At 59.3% G+C, this 17134-nt stretch overlaps 2 protein-coding genes across 3 annotated transcripts in view; both read left to right on the top strand.

Annotated features, from left to right (window-relative positions):
- The window catches only part of LOC142823182 (butyrophilin subfamily 2 member A2-like), a 147200-nt gene that overhangs the window by 57625 nt on the left and 72441 nt on the right, over positions 1–17134 (top strand). The gene's annotated exons all lie outside the window — the stretch shown is intronic.
- Positions 577–4569, top strand: LOC149523136 (zinc-binding protein A33-like). The gene is made up of 3 exons (XM_089771449.1): positions 577–591; positions 2066–2315; positions 3879–4569. The coding sequence occupies exons 1-3, from the start codon at positions 577–579 to the stop codon at positions 4355–4357; spliced, it is 744 nt and encodes a 247-aa protein (XP_089627575.1). The 3' UTR covers positions 4358–4569.

The raw sequence follows: 17134 nt of genomic DNA, 5'->3' as shown, positions 1-17134 counted from the left end.
TTCTGTGATCTGGCCAGACTCTCGTTGCTACACCCAATGTTAATCGTTCTTACAGTATCTCACAGGTCTTTCTTCCCGTCCTCCTGCCTCTCTCCAGCATGTTGTGCTAAAGCGCAAAGAGCAGAGTTCGTGAGAAGTGTAATTTTTTTTGTTCAGGTTTGCAGATCCAGCGTCTCAGACACAGTCACATGAACTCAGCCGAGGATCCCTGGACGAGACATTTCACAGTATCAGTGGCACAAGAGGGGTTGCTTGGTACCAGGTACAAGATGATAATTTAGTATCAATGTCCCTATTACAGCGGCTGAGTCCGTTAGGTCCAGAAGCCAACCAGCCATGCCTGGCTCGTGTGCTTGGTTCACTGGACAGGGCTCTCTTCATCTGTTGGCTGATTAGGCCTCAGTTGGAATATTGTGTCCAGTTCTGGGCACCGCATTTCAGGCAGGATGTGGAGAAATTGGAGAGGAGACAGAGAAGAGCAACGAGAATGATTGACGGTCTAGAGAACAGGAGCTAGGAGGGAAGGCTGAAGAATTGGGTTTGTTTAGTTTGGAAAGGAGCAGACTGAGGGGAGACATGAGCGATTTTCGGGTATTTAAATGGGTGTCACAAGGAGGAGGGGGAAATTGAGGACAGGACAAGAAGCAATGGGCTGAAACTGCAGCAAGGGAGGTTGAGGTTGGACATGAGGAAAAAGTTCCTACTGTCAGGGTGGTGAAACACTGGAATAAATTGCCCAGGGAGGTTGTGGAATCCCCATCTCTGCAGATATTGAAGAGCAGGTTGGACACACACCTGTTGGAGATGGCTTAGTCCAGTGTTTCTCAGACTATGCTCTGAGACATCTCCAGGGGCTCTGTGAGGTTGACAAACTGGAAACATCGCTAGGTGCAACACACACAAGCAGTGGATCGCTGGGGCTCCGCATCGATTTTTACGCATGTAAAGGGCTCCGGAGCCCAAAAAGTCTGAGAACCGCTGGTCTAGTCAGTGCTGGGCCCTGCCGTGAGGGCAGGGGACTGGGTTCGACCTCTCGAGGCCCCTCCCCGTTCTAGTGTTCAACGATTCTCTGATTTCCAGTTTCCATCCCTTGGGAAATTCTGATATTTCAACATTTTATTTCCCTTGTGTTGAGTTGTGGAGTCAAACTACAAACACCGTCTGCACAAAACGTTCCCCCGTGTTTGGATTCAGAAACACCCAAGTGTTTCCGTCTGTGTCCCTGCTACCTTGGGCAGCGCCTGTCTCTGGGCTGCGCTTTCTCCTAGGGGCGTTGAAACCCACAGGCCGAGACTGAGCATCTCGAAAACTGCCCCAGGGCTGGAGTAGAGTGAGTGGTGGGAACCTGTGGGCACTTTGCACAGGGGTACCACACACACACCCACACACACACACACCCCCACCCCCACCCCCCCACACACACACACCCCACACACACACACCCCCACACCCCCCCCCACACACACCCCCCCACACACACCCCCCACACCCCCCCCCACACACACACACCCACACCCACACCCACACTGCTTTATAACAGTTTAAACTGGCGCTGGGGAGAGAGGGGAGCTACAGTCACTTTGGCACTAGCTGCTGCAGCAACATGGCTGCTCTGGCCGTACAGGAAAGAGTTGGGCACTCTCGGCCAGGTCTCAGAGGGGTGCTGAGCAGGCTGCCGTGCCCCCGCAGTGCGATGTCTGGGAGGGGCCCCCAGCAGGGCTCAATTTCTGGGGCTGGCCAGAGGGGGGAGCGGGGCTCTGCCCCTCCCCCAGCCTGCTTGGCTAGAGACCCCCCCAGCCCCTCCCCCTGCTGCCGGCCCCCCTGTGCCCGGTGAGCCGGGGCTGCCCAGGCTGGGGGCAAAGGGCAGGAGCTGCCCGGCAGGGCGCGGAGGCTGAGTCTGACCCGAGGGCTGGGACAGGCCGGGAGCAGCCTGGGACCAATCCCAGCCCAGAGACAAAGCCGGGGGGGGGGCTCTGGGGGCCAGAGGGCGACACGTCCCCAGGGCAGGGGCAGAACCCTCCTGCCGAGCGAAATCTGAACCCTCGTCTCTCTGCTTCCCTCCTAGGCGGATGCACTGTCCCGTGAACCCTCCCTGCGAACCCTCCCTGCAAACCCCCCTGTCCCCACTGAATCCCTGGGGCTGCCATTTGCAAGGCCCCTGCTCCGCCCCCCATGGGAACCGGGTGTCCCTCCCTGGAAAAGGCAGCGAGTGGAGACACCAGCCAATCTCCCGTTCAGCCCGCAGCGTCAGGGACCAGTGAGATCCAGGCAACATTCTGAATGGAGCGGGCCCCCTGACTTACAGGGGTGTGCAGGTGAGGAAAGGGGCCCTGCCCCGTGGGGGGTGTTCACTGGGTCCCCACATTCCTTAGGGCCTGGCCACTGGGACTCAGGGGCTGCGGAACGGAGCCAGCCCCACCCCCCCCCGGTGCCCGCGCTGGTTTTCCGTTGTGGATGGGGGGGACGCTCCACTCACTGGTGTTTGCTCCGGAGTAAAGGCCGTGCCCCCCCCCCCCCGTCTCTTCCCCGGGGGAAGCTCTAGGACTTCAGGCTTCTTCTGTGCTCTTGGGGCCACCTGCCCCTCCCCCGCCAGTCACAAGGACGAGGCGCTCGGGCTCCCCACTGCTCCAGGGGGGCCTTTACGCGGCCCCGAAACTCAGTGGCTGCCCCTGGGTGTGGGAGGCAGCCGGGGAGAGCCCCTGTCTGTCCGGCGGGCAGCCTGTCCGTCCCCTGGCCCCACAGGTGGAAGGGGGGGGTCTCGGGGATCCCCAGGGGCTCAGATCCAGGGGGTGGAGACAGGGGGACCAGACAGCAACCAGAGTGGGGGGAGGGGCAATAGGCGCCTGTACAAGACAAACCCCGAATCCCAGCACCGTCCCTGCAGCATCCGGCCAGCTGGTCACCCTAGAGCAGTGGTCTCCAACCTTTTTATACTCAAGATCACTTTTTAAATGACAGACCAAGCCAAGATCTACCGCCCCGCCCCGCCCCGCCCCTTCCTTGAAGCCCCGCCCTCTCTATTCTCCTCCTCTCCATCACTTGTTATCCCCAATCCTTATACTGCTACTTTAAAAAAAATTCCCATCATTCCTTGCAGCTACTCACCTGTGCTGTTGCTCCGTGAGTAGCTGCTCCTCACATGAGGAAATCTAATGTAAATGTCCTGTGCAGGCGCACAGTTCAGAGAGGGATCAAGAGCTACTCTTAGAGCCCCTGAGATCATCTGGTAGATCACGATGTACTGGTTGGTGACCACGGCCCTAGAGGACACGGCGTTAGGAGCCGAGCGGGAGGGACGGGAATCTCTCAGCCTGGTTCCCTGCATCCCACTGTCCTGTGCCAGGGCTGCAGGGCCCCACGCCCAGATCCGGGTTTGTTTTGTGTCACTGCCACCCAGGCTGGGAGGGCAGGAAGCGGGTGGGTCCAATTCAGCTTGTCTCAAGGGGGGGGGGGGTGGCTGGGAGAATTTGACACGTGAACCAGAGATTTCTGTGTTCAAAAGAGCCGCCCGGAGAGGGTGAATTTCTGCACTGAGCAGTGTCTGAGACTCCTGGTCTCCCTCACTGACAGTGACCCAGCACTGGCCCCTGCGCTCACACAGGAGGCCGGGACGTGGGGCTCTCCGCTGGGTGTCCATGGGCCTAGCTCTGCGAGAACTCACTTGAATTCTAGAGCAGACACTGGGCCCTGGCTGGTCGGCGTCTCTGCTGGTTCCCGCGCCCGTGCTGCCCACGTGGGCGCTGGTGGATGCCGGCTGAGGGGGAGGCAGGGCCAGATCTCAGGCCGGGGCATTTCCTGCTGCTCAAATGAGCAAACCTGCCCCATTTTGAACAGTAAAACCTGGCTCTCTCTCTCTCTCTCTCTCTCTCTCTCCCCAGTGGAGGTGACTCTGGACCCAGCCACGGCCCATCCCTGGCTCGTCCTGTCTGAGGATTGGAAAAGTGCGGAACTCAGAGACACCTGGCAGGATCTGCCCAACAACCCTGAGAGATTTGACACTTGTATTTCTGTGCTCGGGTCAGAGGGGTTCAGCTGGGGGAGATGTTACTGGGAGGTGGAGGTGGGACCGAGGGGAGGCTGGACAATTGGGGTTGCCAGAGACTCTGTGCAGAGGAAGGGAAGGATCCAACTGAAACCTCACGTGGGGATTTGGGCTCTCGACTCCTCTGAGATATCTCAGGTCCCCAGGAAGGTCGGCGTTTATGTGGACTATGAAGGGGGAGAGGTGAGATTTTACAATGCTGAGACCATGGCTCTGATCTTCTCTCGCACTGAGACGTTCACTGGGAGACTTGTCCCTTTCTTCCACCTCTGGGCTGTAGGATCCCGTCTCTCGTTGTCCCCGAGCCAGAGGTGAACGTTTCACTGCCCCGCGGAGCCGTTTAGAACAGACACACGGACGGCAGCTGCTCATTCGTAGACACCAGGTTACGGCTCCGGGTGCAAGTCGACAGCTGGTGTCTGAGCGTGAACGTTGTATTTTCCTCTTCACACAGACGGGTGGGGGAGGGGAGCTCTGTTACTCTTGTGTTACCGTTTGCGAAGATGATTTGTACCTTTATAAAATAATAACTGTAACTCCTGTTTCCTGTCTCTCAGTCACAGCAGCGCGGCCGAGGCCTGGTCTGCCCTGAAATGCTGGGTCTGGCCTCTGACACACCTCGCTGGAAGCACTGGTTGGGTGTTTCTTGGTTGGTTCGGACGGGGGGAAGTGGCAAACATCCCCCGCACCGGATCCCCCTGGGTAGCTGATGCCAGAGCCAAGGGATTTTCCCCACCAGTAGTCAGGGTGGGGAAGCCGCTCTTGTCCTGGCCAGGTGTGTTGCGTCTCCCCCGTCACTCGGCGGCACCAGGCAGCCTGGGCATCCAGCGGGCTCCTCTCGCCCCCCGAATGTTTGGGAGGCCGCTCCCGCTCAGGAACCTCCTCCCCCCCAACTGCTTCCCCGGCCCAGGTCTCTTATGGCCCAGGACTGGGGGCGTTGCTGTGTCTGCTCCCCGGCATCCCGTGCTGGACGTTCCAATGCACCATGTACCCCCCGGGTCCTAGCATGGGGGGGCCCCGCTCCTGCAGCCCGGAGCATGTCCTGCAGAGCCAGGGTGGCTGTGGGCGCTTGCCCCAGAGGGCTGTGACCCCCCCCTGCAGGGTGGGGTTCGGTGACCCCGTCGCACAAGGGCAGAGCCCAATGTCTCTTTTCTTCCCCAGCTCCAAGCAACGGAGGTTGGGGGGGGGGGGGAGCTTTACGTTAGGGGGAGATTTCCCCAGTGAGCTCTTCCCTGGAAAAGGGTTTGTTTTTGTTTTAGTTTTGATATTTTCTTGGAATCACTGAGCTGGTGGCAGCAGATTCCCCAGGATCCGGGGATTAGGATATTTTTGGGGGAGGGTTTTTGTGCCAGAGCCGGTAGAGGCGAGGTTTGTGTTGGGGGGGTGTAACAGTGACTAGGGGTCTGGCCTGGCTCTACATTAGTGGGCAGGGGGCTGGCCAGAAGAGGCCTTGCATTGCCCTTCACACATGTTTTTCCCCTTGGCCCTGGCCGCCTTGGACACTAGAGCCAGGCAGCTTTCCTTTGCTGTGTCTTTGCTGAGCCTCACTGGCCCTGCATAACCCTCGTCGGGTCGAGTCCCGTGTGATCTGTGACCTGCCCGTCCGCACCGCAGGACTGTGCCGATTTAATTAGACTTCAGAGAGAAACTGCAGCGCGACCGTTGGTTTGCAGATCGGACACTGGCCATTTAGGGCTGAACAAAGCCTGGGAACGGCTGGCAGCTCCCAAGCGTCTCTCCTCTCTGGGGCGTGTCTGGACGGCCTGGCCACACGGCTTAGCAGGGACTCAGGACACGACGCCGGTGCCGCGCTGCGGGGATCATAGAATCATAGAATCATAGGACTGGAAGGGACCTCGAGAGGTCATCGAGTCCAGCCCCCTGCCACCCAGGGCCGGCTCTCGGCACAGCAAGCACGTCCTGGGGGCGGCACATTTCCAGGGGCGGCAGTCCGGCCATACCTGTGTGTACTGGGCTGCCCCGATCTGCCCCCATCCGCGGTCACCTGCCAGCAGCAGCCCCTCCCCCCCATGAGGGGCATCCCAGCCCCCAGGCAGGTGCCCCATAGCCCTGCCCCCCACGGGTGGCGCTGCCTGAGTCTCTTTCCCGCGGGGATGGGACCTGCGTGTGCCCCGCTGTGCGCGCTGATTGGCCGGCCGGCGCCACGTCTCAGACCCGGCGGGGCCCTGTGGCAGGTGTGGCCCTGCACTGGCCCTTTAAGGGCTGAGAGGGGTCAGGGAAGCCCAGCTGGAGGCTCTAACGGGACTCCTGGAAGCAGGAGGGAGCGGAGACCTGCCTGTGGCTCTGGGCGAGGGCAGCAGGGACCGGACGGCCGGGGAGCAAGAGGCTTCCTGGCAGAGGGCAGGGCTGGGGGGCTTTGGGCTGGACAACCCGGGCTACCCGGCCTGAGGCCCTAGGGCTGCGGGAGGCAGACACGGGAGGCTGGGGCGGGGGAAGCCCCAGGCTGCCAGGCCTGAAGCCGGAGGGGCAGAAGGCCGCCTGGGAGGCAGAGGGAGTCGGTCCCCACCCTCGGCCAGGGAGGAGTGGCCAGCAGGGACTGAGCCTGCCTGGACACAGGGGAGAGAGGGACTGGCAGGGGCACTGAGGCCTGGAGGGTGCAGGGAAACCGGGGTCCTGGGCAGAAGCACTGGGGGTCCCAGGGAGCAGGGAGGGCCCTGGAGAGCAGTGAAGGAAGAACCCCCCCCCCGGAAGGGGGGGCAGACAGAGACAGGAGGGGGCAGGGCCGGAGGGCGGTGCCCTGAAGACAAAACTGAACCGATGGAGGACGTGGGGGAGACACCAGGGAACAGAGGGCGCTCGTCGAAACAGCCACCTAATTCCCCACGGCGCCTCGCTGAGGGCACCACGCTGGTGAGTCGACCCCATTACACTCGCATACCCGCCTGCCCTGCTATAGCCCCAAATATTCCCCCCACACTCGCCTGCCCCACTATAGCCCCAAATATCCCCCCCACCCGCCTGCCCCACAATAGTCCCAAATATCCCTCCCACCCACTTTCCCCACTGAGAGGCAACAGGGCTAATGAGCCCCACCCCCAGTCACCCGTCACAGCACCTGTGGTGAGATGCAGCCAGCTCTGGGGTGGGGCTGTGTAACAGCAGCACTGCACAGTCAGGATCCCCTGCTCCGTGCTGAGATGCAGCCAGCTCTGGGGTGGGGCTGTGTAACAGCAGCACTGCACAGTCAGGGATCCCCTGCTCTGTGCTGAGATGTAGCCAGCTCTGGGGTGGGGCTGTGTAACAGCAGCACTGCACAGTCAGGGATCCCCTGCTCCGTGCTGAGATGTAGCCAGCTCTGGGGTGGGGCTGTGTAACAGCAGCACTGCACAGTCAGGATCCCCTGCTCCGTGCTGAGATGCAGCCAGCTCTGGGGTGGGGCTGTGTAACAGCAGCACTGCACAGTCAGGATCCCCTGCTCCGTGCTGAGATGCAGCCAGCTCTGGGGTGGGGCTGTGTAACAGCAGCACTGCACAGTCAATCCGAAGGTTTCCGGAAGGACTGTTGGTTGGCGCTGACCTCAGCTCCCTGCTGTGATGCTAAAGGGGTCGATGATCGGGCCTCAGCTGTGGGGAGGGGGCTAGTTTGTCAGAGCGGGGGCTGATTTCAGAGCAAGGGGCTGACCTGGGCACCCTTGTCCCCCCTGAGAGCAGGCCGGGCCTCACTCCCCCACCCCTGCGTCGGGCCAGGCCGGCGCTCTGCCCATCTGCGCCCTGCTCCCAGCTCCACCAGGACAGCTCTCCGCGGATGGAGGGCGGGGGACTCGAGCGGGGAGCCGCGTCTGGTGGAGACGGTCGGCACTTTCATCCCTCCCCCCACCGCAGGCCTCCCAGCCAGAAGCCGCTGGTGCTCCAGGCCTCGGGGCTGTCGGGCTCTGCAGGTTCTTGGTGTTCTCATCCCATTGCCTGGCACAAACGTGGCTGCAAGTGCCAGGCTGGTCGCGGGGCTGGGTTTCTGGATGAATACGCGGGAGGAGTGTGGGGCGGGTCCTGGAGAGAATTTGTCTGAGGTTTGGGGGTGTCTGTAGGCGAGGACGGGCCTGTCCCCAAGGCCTGGGAGAGCGAGGGGCCATTTTCCAGGCTGGGGTGCAGATCTGGACACTGCGCTGGGAGTTACGTGGGGGCGGTGGGGGTGACACGTGGAATTCTGTGGGTCTCTCTTTGGGGTCTGTCTAGGAGCAGTTCGTGTCGGGGGCGCGTCTGGCTCTGTCGCTCTGTGTGTTCACTGCTCCGGGGGGTAGCTCAGTGTGCGGGATGCTCTGTAGAGACCCTGTAGGTGTCTGTCCCTGTCTGTGGGACTGGAGCAAATCCGGTTGTATCCCAGGCCTGGCGCTACACGACAGGCTGAGAAATGTGTCTGGCCGGAAGCTGGAGGCGGGAAGGTCGGTGCAGCGGTCGGTGGGTTCCGGCAGAGGGGGTGGGAATGGGTCTGTCGTGTCCGTGCACTGGAGTGTCCGGGACGTGGCTCTCCCGTGGGGACTGGCCCAGGCTGAAGGGGATGGGGGGGAAGTTGTTCAGATCCCTGTGGAATTCTTCCAGGGTCTCCTTCCCCTGGGTCCATGCAATGGAGATGTCACCGATGTGGGGTAAGTAGAGTCACGTGCTGGGGGGCGGGGCGGGGGAAACGCTGTTCCAGGTCGGCCAGAAAGACGTTGGCATGTGGCACCGACTGATGAGCTGGACGGGCCGGGGGCGTGTTTCCGATCCCTCCAGTAGGGGGCCACGAAGCTCCGGGAAAGTGATTTTCACGTGTCCCAGACGATTCTTTTCCTGGAATTCTGTCATTCCCGTGTGGCCCTGCCAATGGAGACGCAGCATTCCTCCTCGCAGGGGCTGCCTCCTGCCGGCAGCTTGGGCATAAGGACACAAGGGCGTCCAGACGGGGTCAGACCAAAGGTCCATCCAGCCCAGTGTCCTGTCTGCCCACAGTGGCCAACGCCAGGTGCCCCAGAGGGAGGGAACCGAACAGGGAATCATCCAGTGACCCCTCCTCTGTCGCCCATTCCCAGCCTCTGACAAACAAAGGCCAGGGACCCCGGCTCTGCCCATCCTGGCTAACAGCCATTCATGGGCCAAACCTCCAGGAATTTATCTAGCTCTATTTTGAACCCTGTTAAAGTCCTGGTCTTCACAGCATCCTCTGGCGAGGAGTTCCACAGGTTGACAGTGCGCTGAGTGAAGAAAAACTTTTAAACCTGTTGCCTATTAATTTCATTGGGTGGCCCCTAGTTCTTCTATTATGGGAACAAGTAAACAACTTTTCCTGATTCACTTTCTCCACATCAGTCACGATTTTCTAGACAAATCCCTACTCTATCTATCAAATCCCCACTTCATCTTCTCTTTCTGAAGATAAAAGTTCCTGTCATTTTAATCTCTCTTCCCATGGGACCCGTTCCAAGCCCCTCCGCATCTTTGTTCCTTTTCTGAACCTTTTCCAATTCCAATGGATCTTTTTTGAGATGAGGCGACCACATCTCTGCGCAGGATTCAGGATGTGGGCGTCCCGTGGTGTGATAGAGAGGCAATGAGATCTTCTCTGTCTTATTCTCCAACCCATTTGAAATGATTCCTAACAGGCTGTTGCTTTTGTGACGTCTCTGCCCATGGAGTGGGTGTTTGCAGAGAGCTCTCCCCAGCGACTCCAGGGTCTCCCTCTGGAGTAGTTGTAGCTAAATTCGTCCCCTCGTATTGTTGGTTTACAAACTGCTCTGCAAGTTTCTTACTGTGCAGCGCCGGCAGGCTGGTTCCATTGTGGTTTAGGGGGAGCCCATCCTTCGTGTGCGTAGGCCCCCCCATCCCAAAAGGGTCCCCAGTTCCTAATAAATCTGATCCCCTCCTCCCTTCACCGTCGTCTCCTCCGCTCAGTGAGACTCTGGACTCTGCCTGCCGACCCGCACGCCCAGGAACTGGAAGCATTTCCGAGAACGCGGCCATAGAGGTCCTGGATTTCACGCACCTACCCCCCAGGAAATGTTTTCACAGGCCCAGTAGCCAGGGGCTGTTCAGGGCTGGAGTCTGGTGCACTGCGGCCGTAGGGCATTGGGTGGGAAATTGCATTTCCCTGGCAGCGCGCTGGGTGTCTGTGTGATGGTGCACAGGCCAATAGGCTACGTCACTCTAGGCAGCAGGCTCTCTAAACGCTCTTTCCCTGCAAAAACCCTCTTCCCCGTCCACACGCCTTTCTCTGCAAGAGTTCTTCCGCAAAAAGGCTTCTTCCGCGCAGAAAGAGGGACACCCCTTGTCAAAACCCCTCTGCTCTTTAGATCCTCTTGTGCAAAAACGTGCTCGAGGTGCAGACGCTAGGTGAGTTTCATCAGAAAAACTCCATAGTGTAGACAGAGCCTCACTGGGGGGGTGAGTGTCCCTTGTGCAAGTCCTGCTGTTACAGACCCCTCCCTTTAGCTCCCCCCCCTCCAGGCAGCTCTAGAGCTGTGACAGGACCTTCTCCACCTAAGCCACCTTCGCTGTAATCAGCAAATATTGGGGGTTGTAAAATATTGATACCTCTGATTATAGCAAGGAAAAGGGGACTCTGACCCCAGGGGACCTAACGTCTCCTGTGCCAGGGCGATAAACGTTTTACAGCCCGGAGCCGCTCCCCTTGCTCGATGCAAAGTCCCTTTCGATCTCAGGGAGATGTGTTTGCTCCCACCCTGAACACACGGATCTGGGAGTGACTTGGTTCTGTCTTGGTGAGTGGGGGAGCTGCAGCGTTTCCTGTGAGCTGGGCACTTGTGCGGCTGCTCTGGAGAGATTCAAATGCCACCTGACCGAGTGGTGCACATGCCTTGGTGCATGTAATAAAGTTATTCCACACATGGCTGGGAAGGATTAGCGGGAACCTTGGTGGGCAGCTGTGTCAGTGGCTGCTGCCTTTGCCCCATCGCCGGCCTCTGAAGACGGGGCTGCAGGGATGGGAAAGGCCTGTTGGGTCCCAGCCCGCCCATCCCCCAGGGGCCCGTGTGTGACTGTTCCCACGCTCTGTTCTCAGTTAGTTTAGTTAACTAATTAGTTTGTACAATCTGTATCGCACTAAGGGCAGATCTGTGCTGTGTGGCAGAGCTGTGGCTCTTAGGAGTCAGGAGTAGCCAGCACTAGGTGTGATGCTGTTGTAGGCTGAACCCTTATCTGCAAGCTCTTTGACACCTGCACTGTTTGTTAGAAAGGCCGATGATCCCCGTGCTCCCGGGTCTCGGGGGGTCGCTGTGTTACCCTGTAACTAAAAACCCTGCAGTGGGCCTGTCGCACTTTAGACTAACAAAACTACATAACTAGCATCGTGAGCAGGGCTTGACAAGCGGCGGCGAGCCCCCCCCCTCACCCGCGTGGTTTGGGACGCTGCACATGCGCTGATCGTTAATGGTCCCTGGTTTTAATACATTTCCCTCCACGTCTATGGACTATTTACTAGTGTGGCGTGTGCTGGGGGGTGCACACCCACCCACCACCTCACTATTGGTGTTGCAGATAACAAATTTCAACCCCCCCCAAAGAAAATTCAACCAGCCCAAGGATGGAAACTCTTAGCGGGAGCCCTGGTCACAGCCCTGCCCGGTCGTTGGTGCTCTGGTGCCCTGGCGGCTCCGTCTCATCCCTGAGACTAGACCGGTTTCGTATTTGCTGGCTGTGGAATTACCGGCTTGGTGCAACGTTTGAAGCCAGGTCGAACGACGGTTTGTTCAATGATTAACCCTGTGACTTTGGCTCATCACTGACATTTTCTGGGCGTCATAACCAGGAAGTGCCAGGGCTCTGCTCCCAGACCCAGGCCTGCAGCTCTTCCTCGTGTCCCCCAAGGCAGAGTCAAAGCCCGACCTGCCTCTGAAAGGCCCCTTGTCCAGCCCCTCCAGCGTTTTCCTTAACCAGCTGGGTGCTCGGCTAAGGGCAGATTTCCAAAGGCATTTGGGTGCCTCTAGATTGAGGGGGCACCTAGGCTGGGACTCACCGGGGGGACGTCGGTATCAGTTACTGGGATGGGGTGGTCTTGCCTAGTGGTGAGAGCAGGAGTCAGCCGCCAGGAATCAGCCCATGGTCAGGGCTGGAGTCGGGGCAGCAACGAGAGCCCAGGGCAGGCCCAGGTTACCTGGAGGGAGCCAGGGCAGCAGCAGCAGCAGGGCTGGGGGGGGGGGGGGGCATAACCTTGGTTCTGCAGTTTTCCCTCCGCCCCTTCCTTAGAATCACAAACGCTGCCATTTCGAGATCACTTTCACCTGGTCACAATCCCCCCCCCCCCCCCCAGACCATCCTCGCCCCTCGCTGCTCCCTCCCCCTTCTGCAATAAAACCCTCGTCTCCCCAGGCCCCCCGGCAGAGAGAAAAGGCCCGTGGGGGGCAGGAGACCAGGGTGGGTAGAGGAGACACCAGGGGGCTGGGAGATCCCAGACGGGAGAGAGGCCGAGGAGAGGGGAGCGCACTGTGGGGGGGGGGACAGGCCCTGGGGTGAGAGCTCAGCGCGGGGGCTGGTGCTGGGGGAGGCTGCACCTGTCTCTGTTTCCCAGGGCCGGGGGGCCTGTGGTTTGTGGCTCCTCACAGGAACGTTACTTTGGGGCCGTGGCGCGGGGCTGGGCTGAGCGTTTCCTGCGTTCTCACGGCCGCGGCCGAGGCACCGAGTCCCACGGGCCACCCGGGTGCAGGCGGCTGCACAGAGATTTCTGGGGCGAACGCGCTCTGGGTTTCTCTGCACTTCTGGGGGGGGCATTGAGGACACTGGGCTCGGCGTGTTGGGAGGTTTTGCCTCAGCCCAGCCTCCCAGACCTTCCCCCCAGCTCAGTTCTCTGGGGCGGGTCCAGCCCGGCTCAGGCTGCAGGGTCCCACGGACGGGCCGTCTGCGTGGGCACGGGGGGGGGTTCCACAGAAGAACATTCCTGCAGGAACTCGGCAGCCCTGTCTGAGCGCGACGCGGAGCCCTTGGCCGGTCGGGAGGGGCCCTCGCAGGCTCTCTGGGGCGCGGCTCCAAATGGCTTTTACCTCCCGGACGCGGGCAGCCAGGGCCCTGTCAGCGCCAGGGGGGGTGAGATGGGTGTTTTGCAGAGGGGACCACTGAGCGGCTTCATTTTTGCCTGCGGGGCGGCGGGCTGGGGGGTGCAGAGAGAAAACTTTCTATGTTCCAGAAAGGCTGATGGTATCTGTTCCATCGTTGGCTTCCTGGAGCAATAAAAAAGCAGCAAGACCTTTGGCCTAACAGGATCTTTGGACTGACACGATACCTGAGGGGTGAGGCAGCTTCCTGCCACCAGACAGACATGTTCGGAGGTAGGTGAGGGTGGCAGGGAACTTGTTCATCCCCTTCTAGAAAGCACCATGGCGGCTGCAAAGCGTTTGCAGAACATTAAAGCCGAAGTCACCTGTCCCATCTGTCTGGAGTTATTTTGGGACCCTGTGACTGCAGAGTGTGGACACAGCTTCTGCCGAAAATGTATCACTCGGTATCGCGAGGGAGATGAAGATGTCGCCTGTCCCCAGTGCAAAGAGAAACTTCGAAAGAGACACTTACGGCCCAACCGGGAGCTGAGGAACATTGTGGAATTTTTAAGTTTACAAACAGCAGAAGATCTGAGAGGAGGCCATGTGTGCGAGAGACACCGACAGCCTCTGCAGCTCTACTGCAAAAAGGATCAGACCCCCATCTGTGTGGTGTGCGAAAGAGCCCAGGATCACCGCGGTCACTCGGTGGTTCCCGTGGAGGAGGCTGTGCAGGAGCTCTGGGTAGGCACCGTTATTTGGTTTTGTTCATTCCAGGGGGGAAACAAACATGTCTTTACTTGTAATAGAAAGGTCCACGTTTTCAGAGAGAGGAGGGGGCATGAGCTCCCAGTGCTCCAATCCCCGTGTTCTCACAGGGCCCGGTGTTCTTAGGCCTTTGCTGTGGTGATTCCTGCCGTGCACAGGAAGGTGAGTGATTTCCCAGAGAGGCAACGGGCCCCCGGGATCCAGCTGTGAGACTGACTGAGCATGTCTGTGCTCTAACTGAACAGCCAAGAGCCAGGTGCACCTTGGGGTGTGTCTACACAGCACGCTCATTGCGAGATCAGCCACTTTGGAATTGTTTTCCAAAATAGCTTATTTGTAAATAGCGCGTCTACACTGCAGGGAAGCCTCCAAATGAGTCTGAGGCCGGCTCCCCTCGTGTGGACATACTACCACGATTGAGAGCCCCAGGCAGTAATTACTTTGAGCGGCTGTGCAGGAGGAGCTACTTTGAACTAGCGGCAGTGGAGCGTCCACACACCGGCTATTCTGCAATAGCTATTTGGGAAGAGGTGTTATTCCGTGTGGAATGCGGTTTGCAGATTTTGAAATGAGCCGCCCGTTATTTTGATTTTATTCCGAAATAATGGAATTGCTGCGTAGGCGCTCGCATTGTTATTTCGAAATAACTGTGCTGTGTGTGCGCCCTGGGGCACTAACGTAGTTATCAGAGGCTCACGCTTTTGTGAGATACAGCTCACAGCTACAGATGCTTCAAGCAAAGTGGGTTGTATCTCACTGAGTTCTGCCCGGCTAAATCGGTGAGTCTCTCAGGAGCCTCAGGACTCCATGTTGTTTTGGCAGATACAGGCTAACGCGGCTGCCCCGCCCCCTCTGCAATCTGCATTCCAGTTGACCCTGCTGTTGCTGCGTTTGCCGGTGCAGTTAGAGATCCACACGTGTATGCACAGACCTGCCCTGCCAGTCACCGCTGTAAAGCAGAGAGACCCTGCCCTGCCGCACACGCCGTACACTGAAAAGCAGAGACCGATTTCCCAAAGCGCAGTCGGTATTGACATTAACTGCCCAGAACTCCTCAGCACAGAGTCCGGGCTGCCCAGGGATTCCCCGTCCCCTTCCAGAGGGTGGAGAGTGACACTGGTTAAACCTCAGAAAACTAAGACATCAAACATCTCCCCCCCCCCATACATATATGTATAAATACATTTTTGATAATGTCATACCACTCTGCACCCAGTCTCAGCCATGCAGCTTCCTCCCTTTCCCTACCCCTCTGCTCCAGTGTCAGGACTGTCATGGCCTCATCCTGATGGCTGGGGGTGGGGAGAGTCGGGGCTTCCTACTCCCAGATCGGCCCTAAATCATGAAGTTTGCCGGACCAGGGGAGGTTAAGGCTCCCCTCCAAGCTGTCAGCCCTGCTCCTGGGTGCCCCAGCCACTAGGCTTTGCTGCCAACCCTGGCCAGGCCTGCGCTGCTCGCCACCAGCCCCAAAAACGGATCTTGCACAAAAGGGGGTTTTGCTGACAAATGGTCCCATCTACCCAGGGCTTTTTAGTGGCAAACCGGGCAGTGCACACAGACACAGAGTCTCTGCAGAGCAGCACAGGCCAGTAGGGGTCACCCACAGCCCATCACGGCCACCAGCGACTGCAGAACCAGAGCAGGGCCAGAGCCACGAGAGTCGACAGCCCCCCATGACGTCACACCGGTGTCTTCTGGGGTTTTTTACTGGACACCTGCAACACCACATTATCTCTGCCCTCTGGAGGCCCATAGACCTTGGGAACGGGGCAGCTCTGCAGCGTCCGAGTTTGGACACCTGCTGCCAGGGGAGGGGAGGCTGCGAGGGGCAAGTGGAGGGATCAGCAGCAGCAGCAGGAACCACAGCCCTTGGCAGGACACAATGGGAGAGGACCAGCCTCTTCCTCCTTCCTCCCCCCTTCCCCTCCCACAAAGCAGTTTTAATCAGGCCAGAAAATATCTGCACGTCCCAGCCCCACGTGATGGCCGACACCCGAGCTGCCCAGCATGACCACACGTTGTTTTTTTCCTTTTATGTTTTGTGTCTGAAGGAAACAATACGAAAAAACCTGGCGAGAATTGAGTCTGCCTACGAGAGCCTGCGCCCACTTGTGAGCATGGACCAGAAACACCTTTCCCCCAGCGCAGGAGAGGAGGCGCAGGGGAGGCTGAAGAGACTCGCTGAGAACCTAGCGACTCTGTTCAAGGTAAACTCCTCTGCAGAAACAGGCTGCCCTGAACAGGGACCCCTCAGTAACCCCGCAGGGAGCCGCTGGCCCTGAGCTGTGTGTCTGCCACAGACACAGACACACAAATGTGCAGCCCGAGGGAGTTTCCCATCCCAGCAAACCAGACAGAACGCCCCTTCCCATCGCCCGCGGCCAGTGGGCTCTGAGTGCTGCTACCTGGGACAGTGACCCCCCCCCCCCCACTAGGCAGGGTTACAGCCAGCCGGGTTTGGCCTGGCGGGGCCCAGGAGCCGGACGGAGCCGCCAGCAGAGACAGGAGGGGATCTCAGACCCGGCTTTACAGTCCGACGGGCAGAGATCCATCGGCACCGCGTCTCGTGGGAACCTCGCTGCAGGGCGGGAGCTGAGCGTTGTTGTTTCTCTTCCCTTCCAGGTGCACACAGAGGGCCCGGGGCAAAGGTGAGTTTGTGACATTCACTGGGATGCGGGGGGCTCTCTGGGGGAAAGTTCAGCGTACGGAGAGCTTGGCAGATTGGACAGAGCCGGGTGTTGGATCCCAGTTTTCCCTCTGCAATCTGGAGTCACTTTGCTTTGCTAGCGCAGCAGGTTAATGTCGGCAGGAAGGTCTGAGAGTCTGGAAAGCAAATGAGGGAAGAAATTGCAGAATTTTCCATGATTTGGCCACATCTCTGCTCAATCCCATGTCCCGCGTTAGCCATTCGTACCCTTGTTACAAGGTGTTTGCTCCTCTCCCTTCCCCCCCACCCCAAGAACTTGCCGTGCCCCTGGGTAAAGAGGGGAGACACTGACGAGAGTGGTCGCTCTGCGCAGGTTTGAAGCTCTCGCTTCTCAGCCCCAGCCACGTGAACCTGACGGGAGGGGCCGTGGAAGGGGAGTTGCCACGAGGAGCGAGTTACGAGGATGCCAAGGTAACCGATGGGCCCGGTGCCTGCGCATGAGGCTTGGGGGGTTTGTGGCGCTACCAGGGTGGATCAGCACCTCCGAGCGCTGGGTCCGTGTTTGTGTAACTGGACCTGCAGCCCCCGATCGCTCCGCTCGGCCCCTCCCTGCAACGCCCCAGTCCCAGTCTCGGATCGGCGCCCCGGCTGCGCAGCACCCAGCCAGACACAGACAGCCTCCCAGCTGGGGTGGGGG

Source organism: Pelodiscus sinensis, chromosome 19, assembly GCF_052426305.1.
Source record: "Pelodiscus sinensis isolate ZL-2025 chromosome 19, ASM5242630v1, whole genome shotgun sequence".
In the NCBI taxonomy this organism is placed as follows: Eukaryota; Metazoa; Chordata; order Testudines; family Trionychidae; genus Pelodiscus; species Pelodiscus sinensis.
This window is presented reverse-complemented; position numbering and strand designations above follow the sequence as displayed.

Excerpts from the sequence above, each read along its gene's own strand:
- LOC149523136 (XM_089771449.1), top strand. Across the intron at positions 2,316-3,878 it reads TGACTTACAGGGGTGTGCAG|TGGAGGTGACTCTGGACCCA; the intron begins GTGAGGAAAGGG and ends CTCTCTCCCCAG.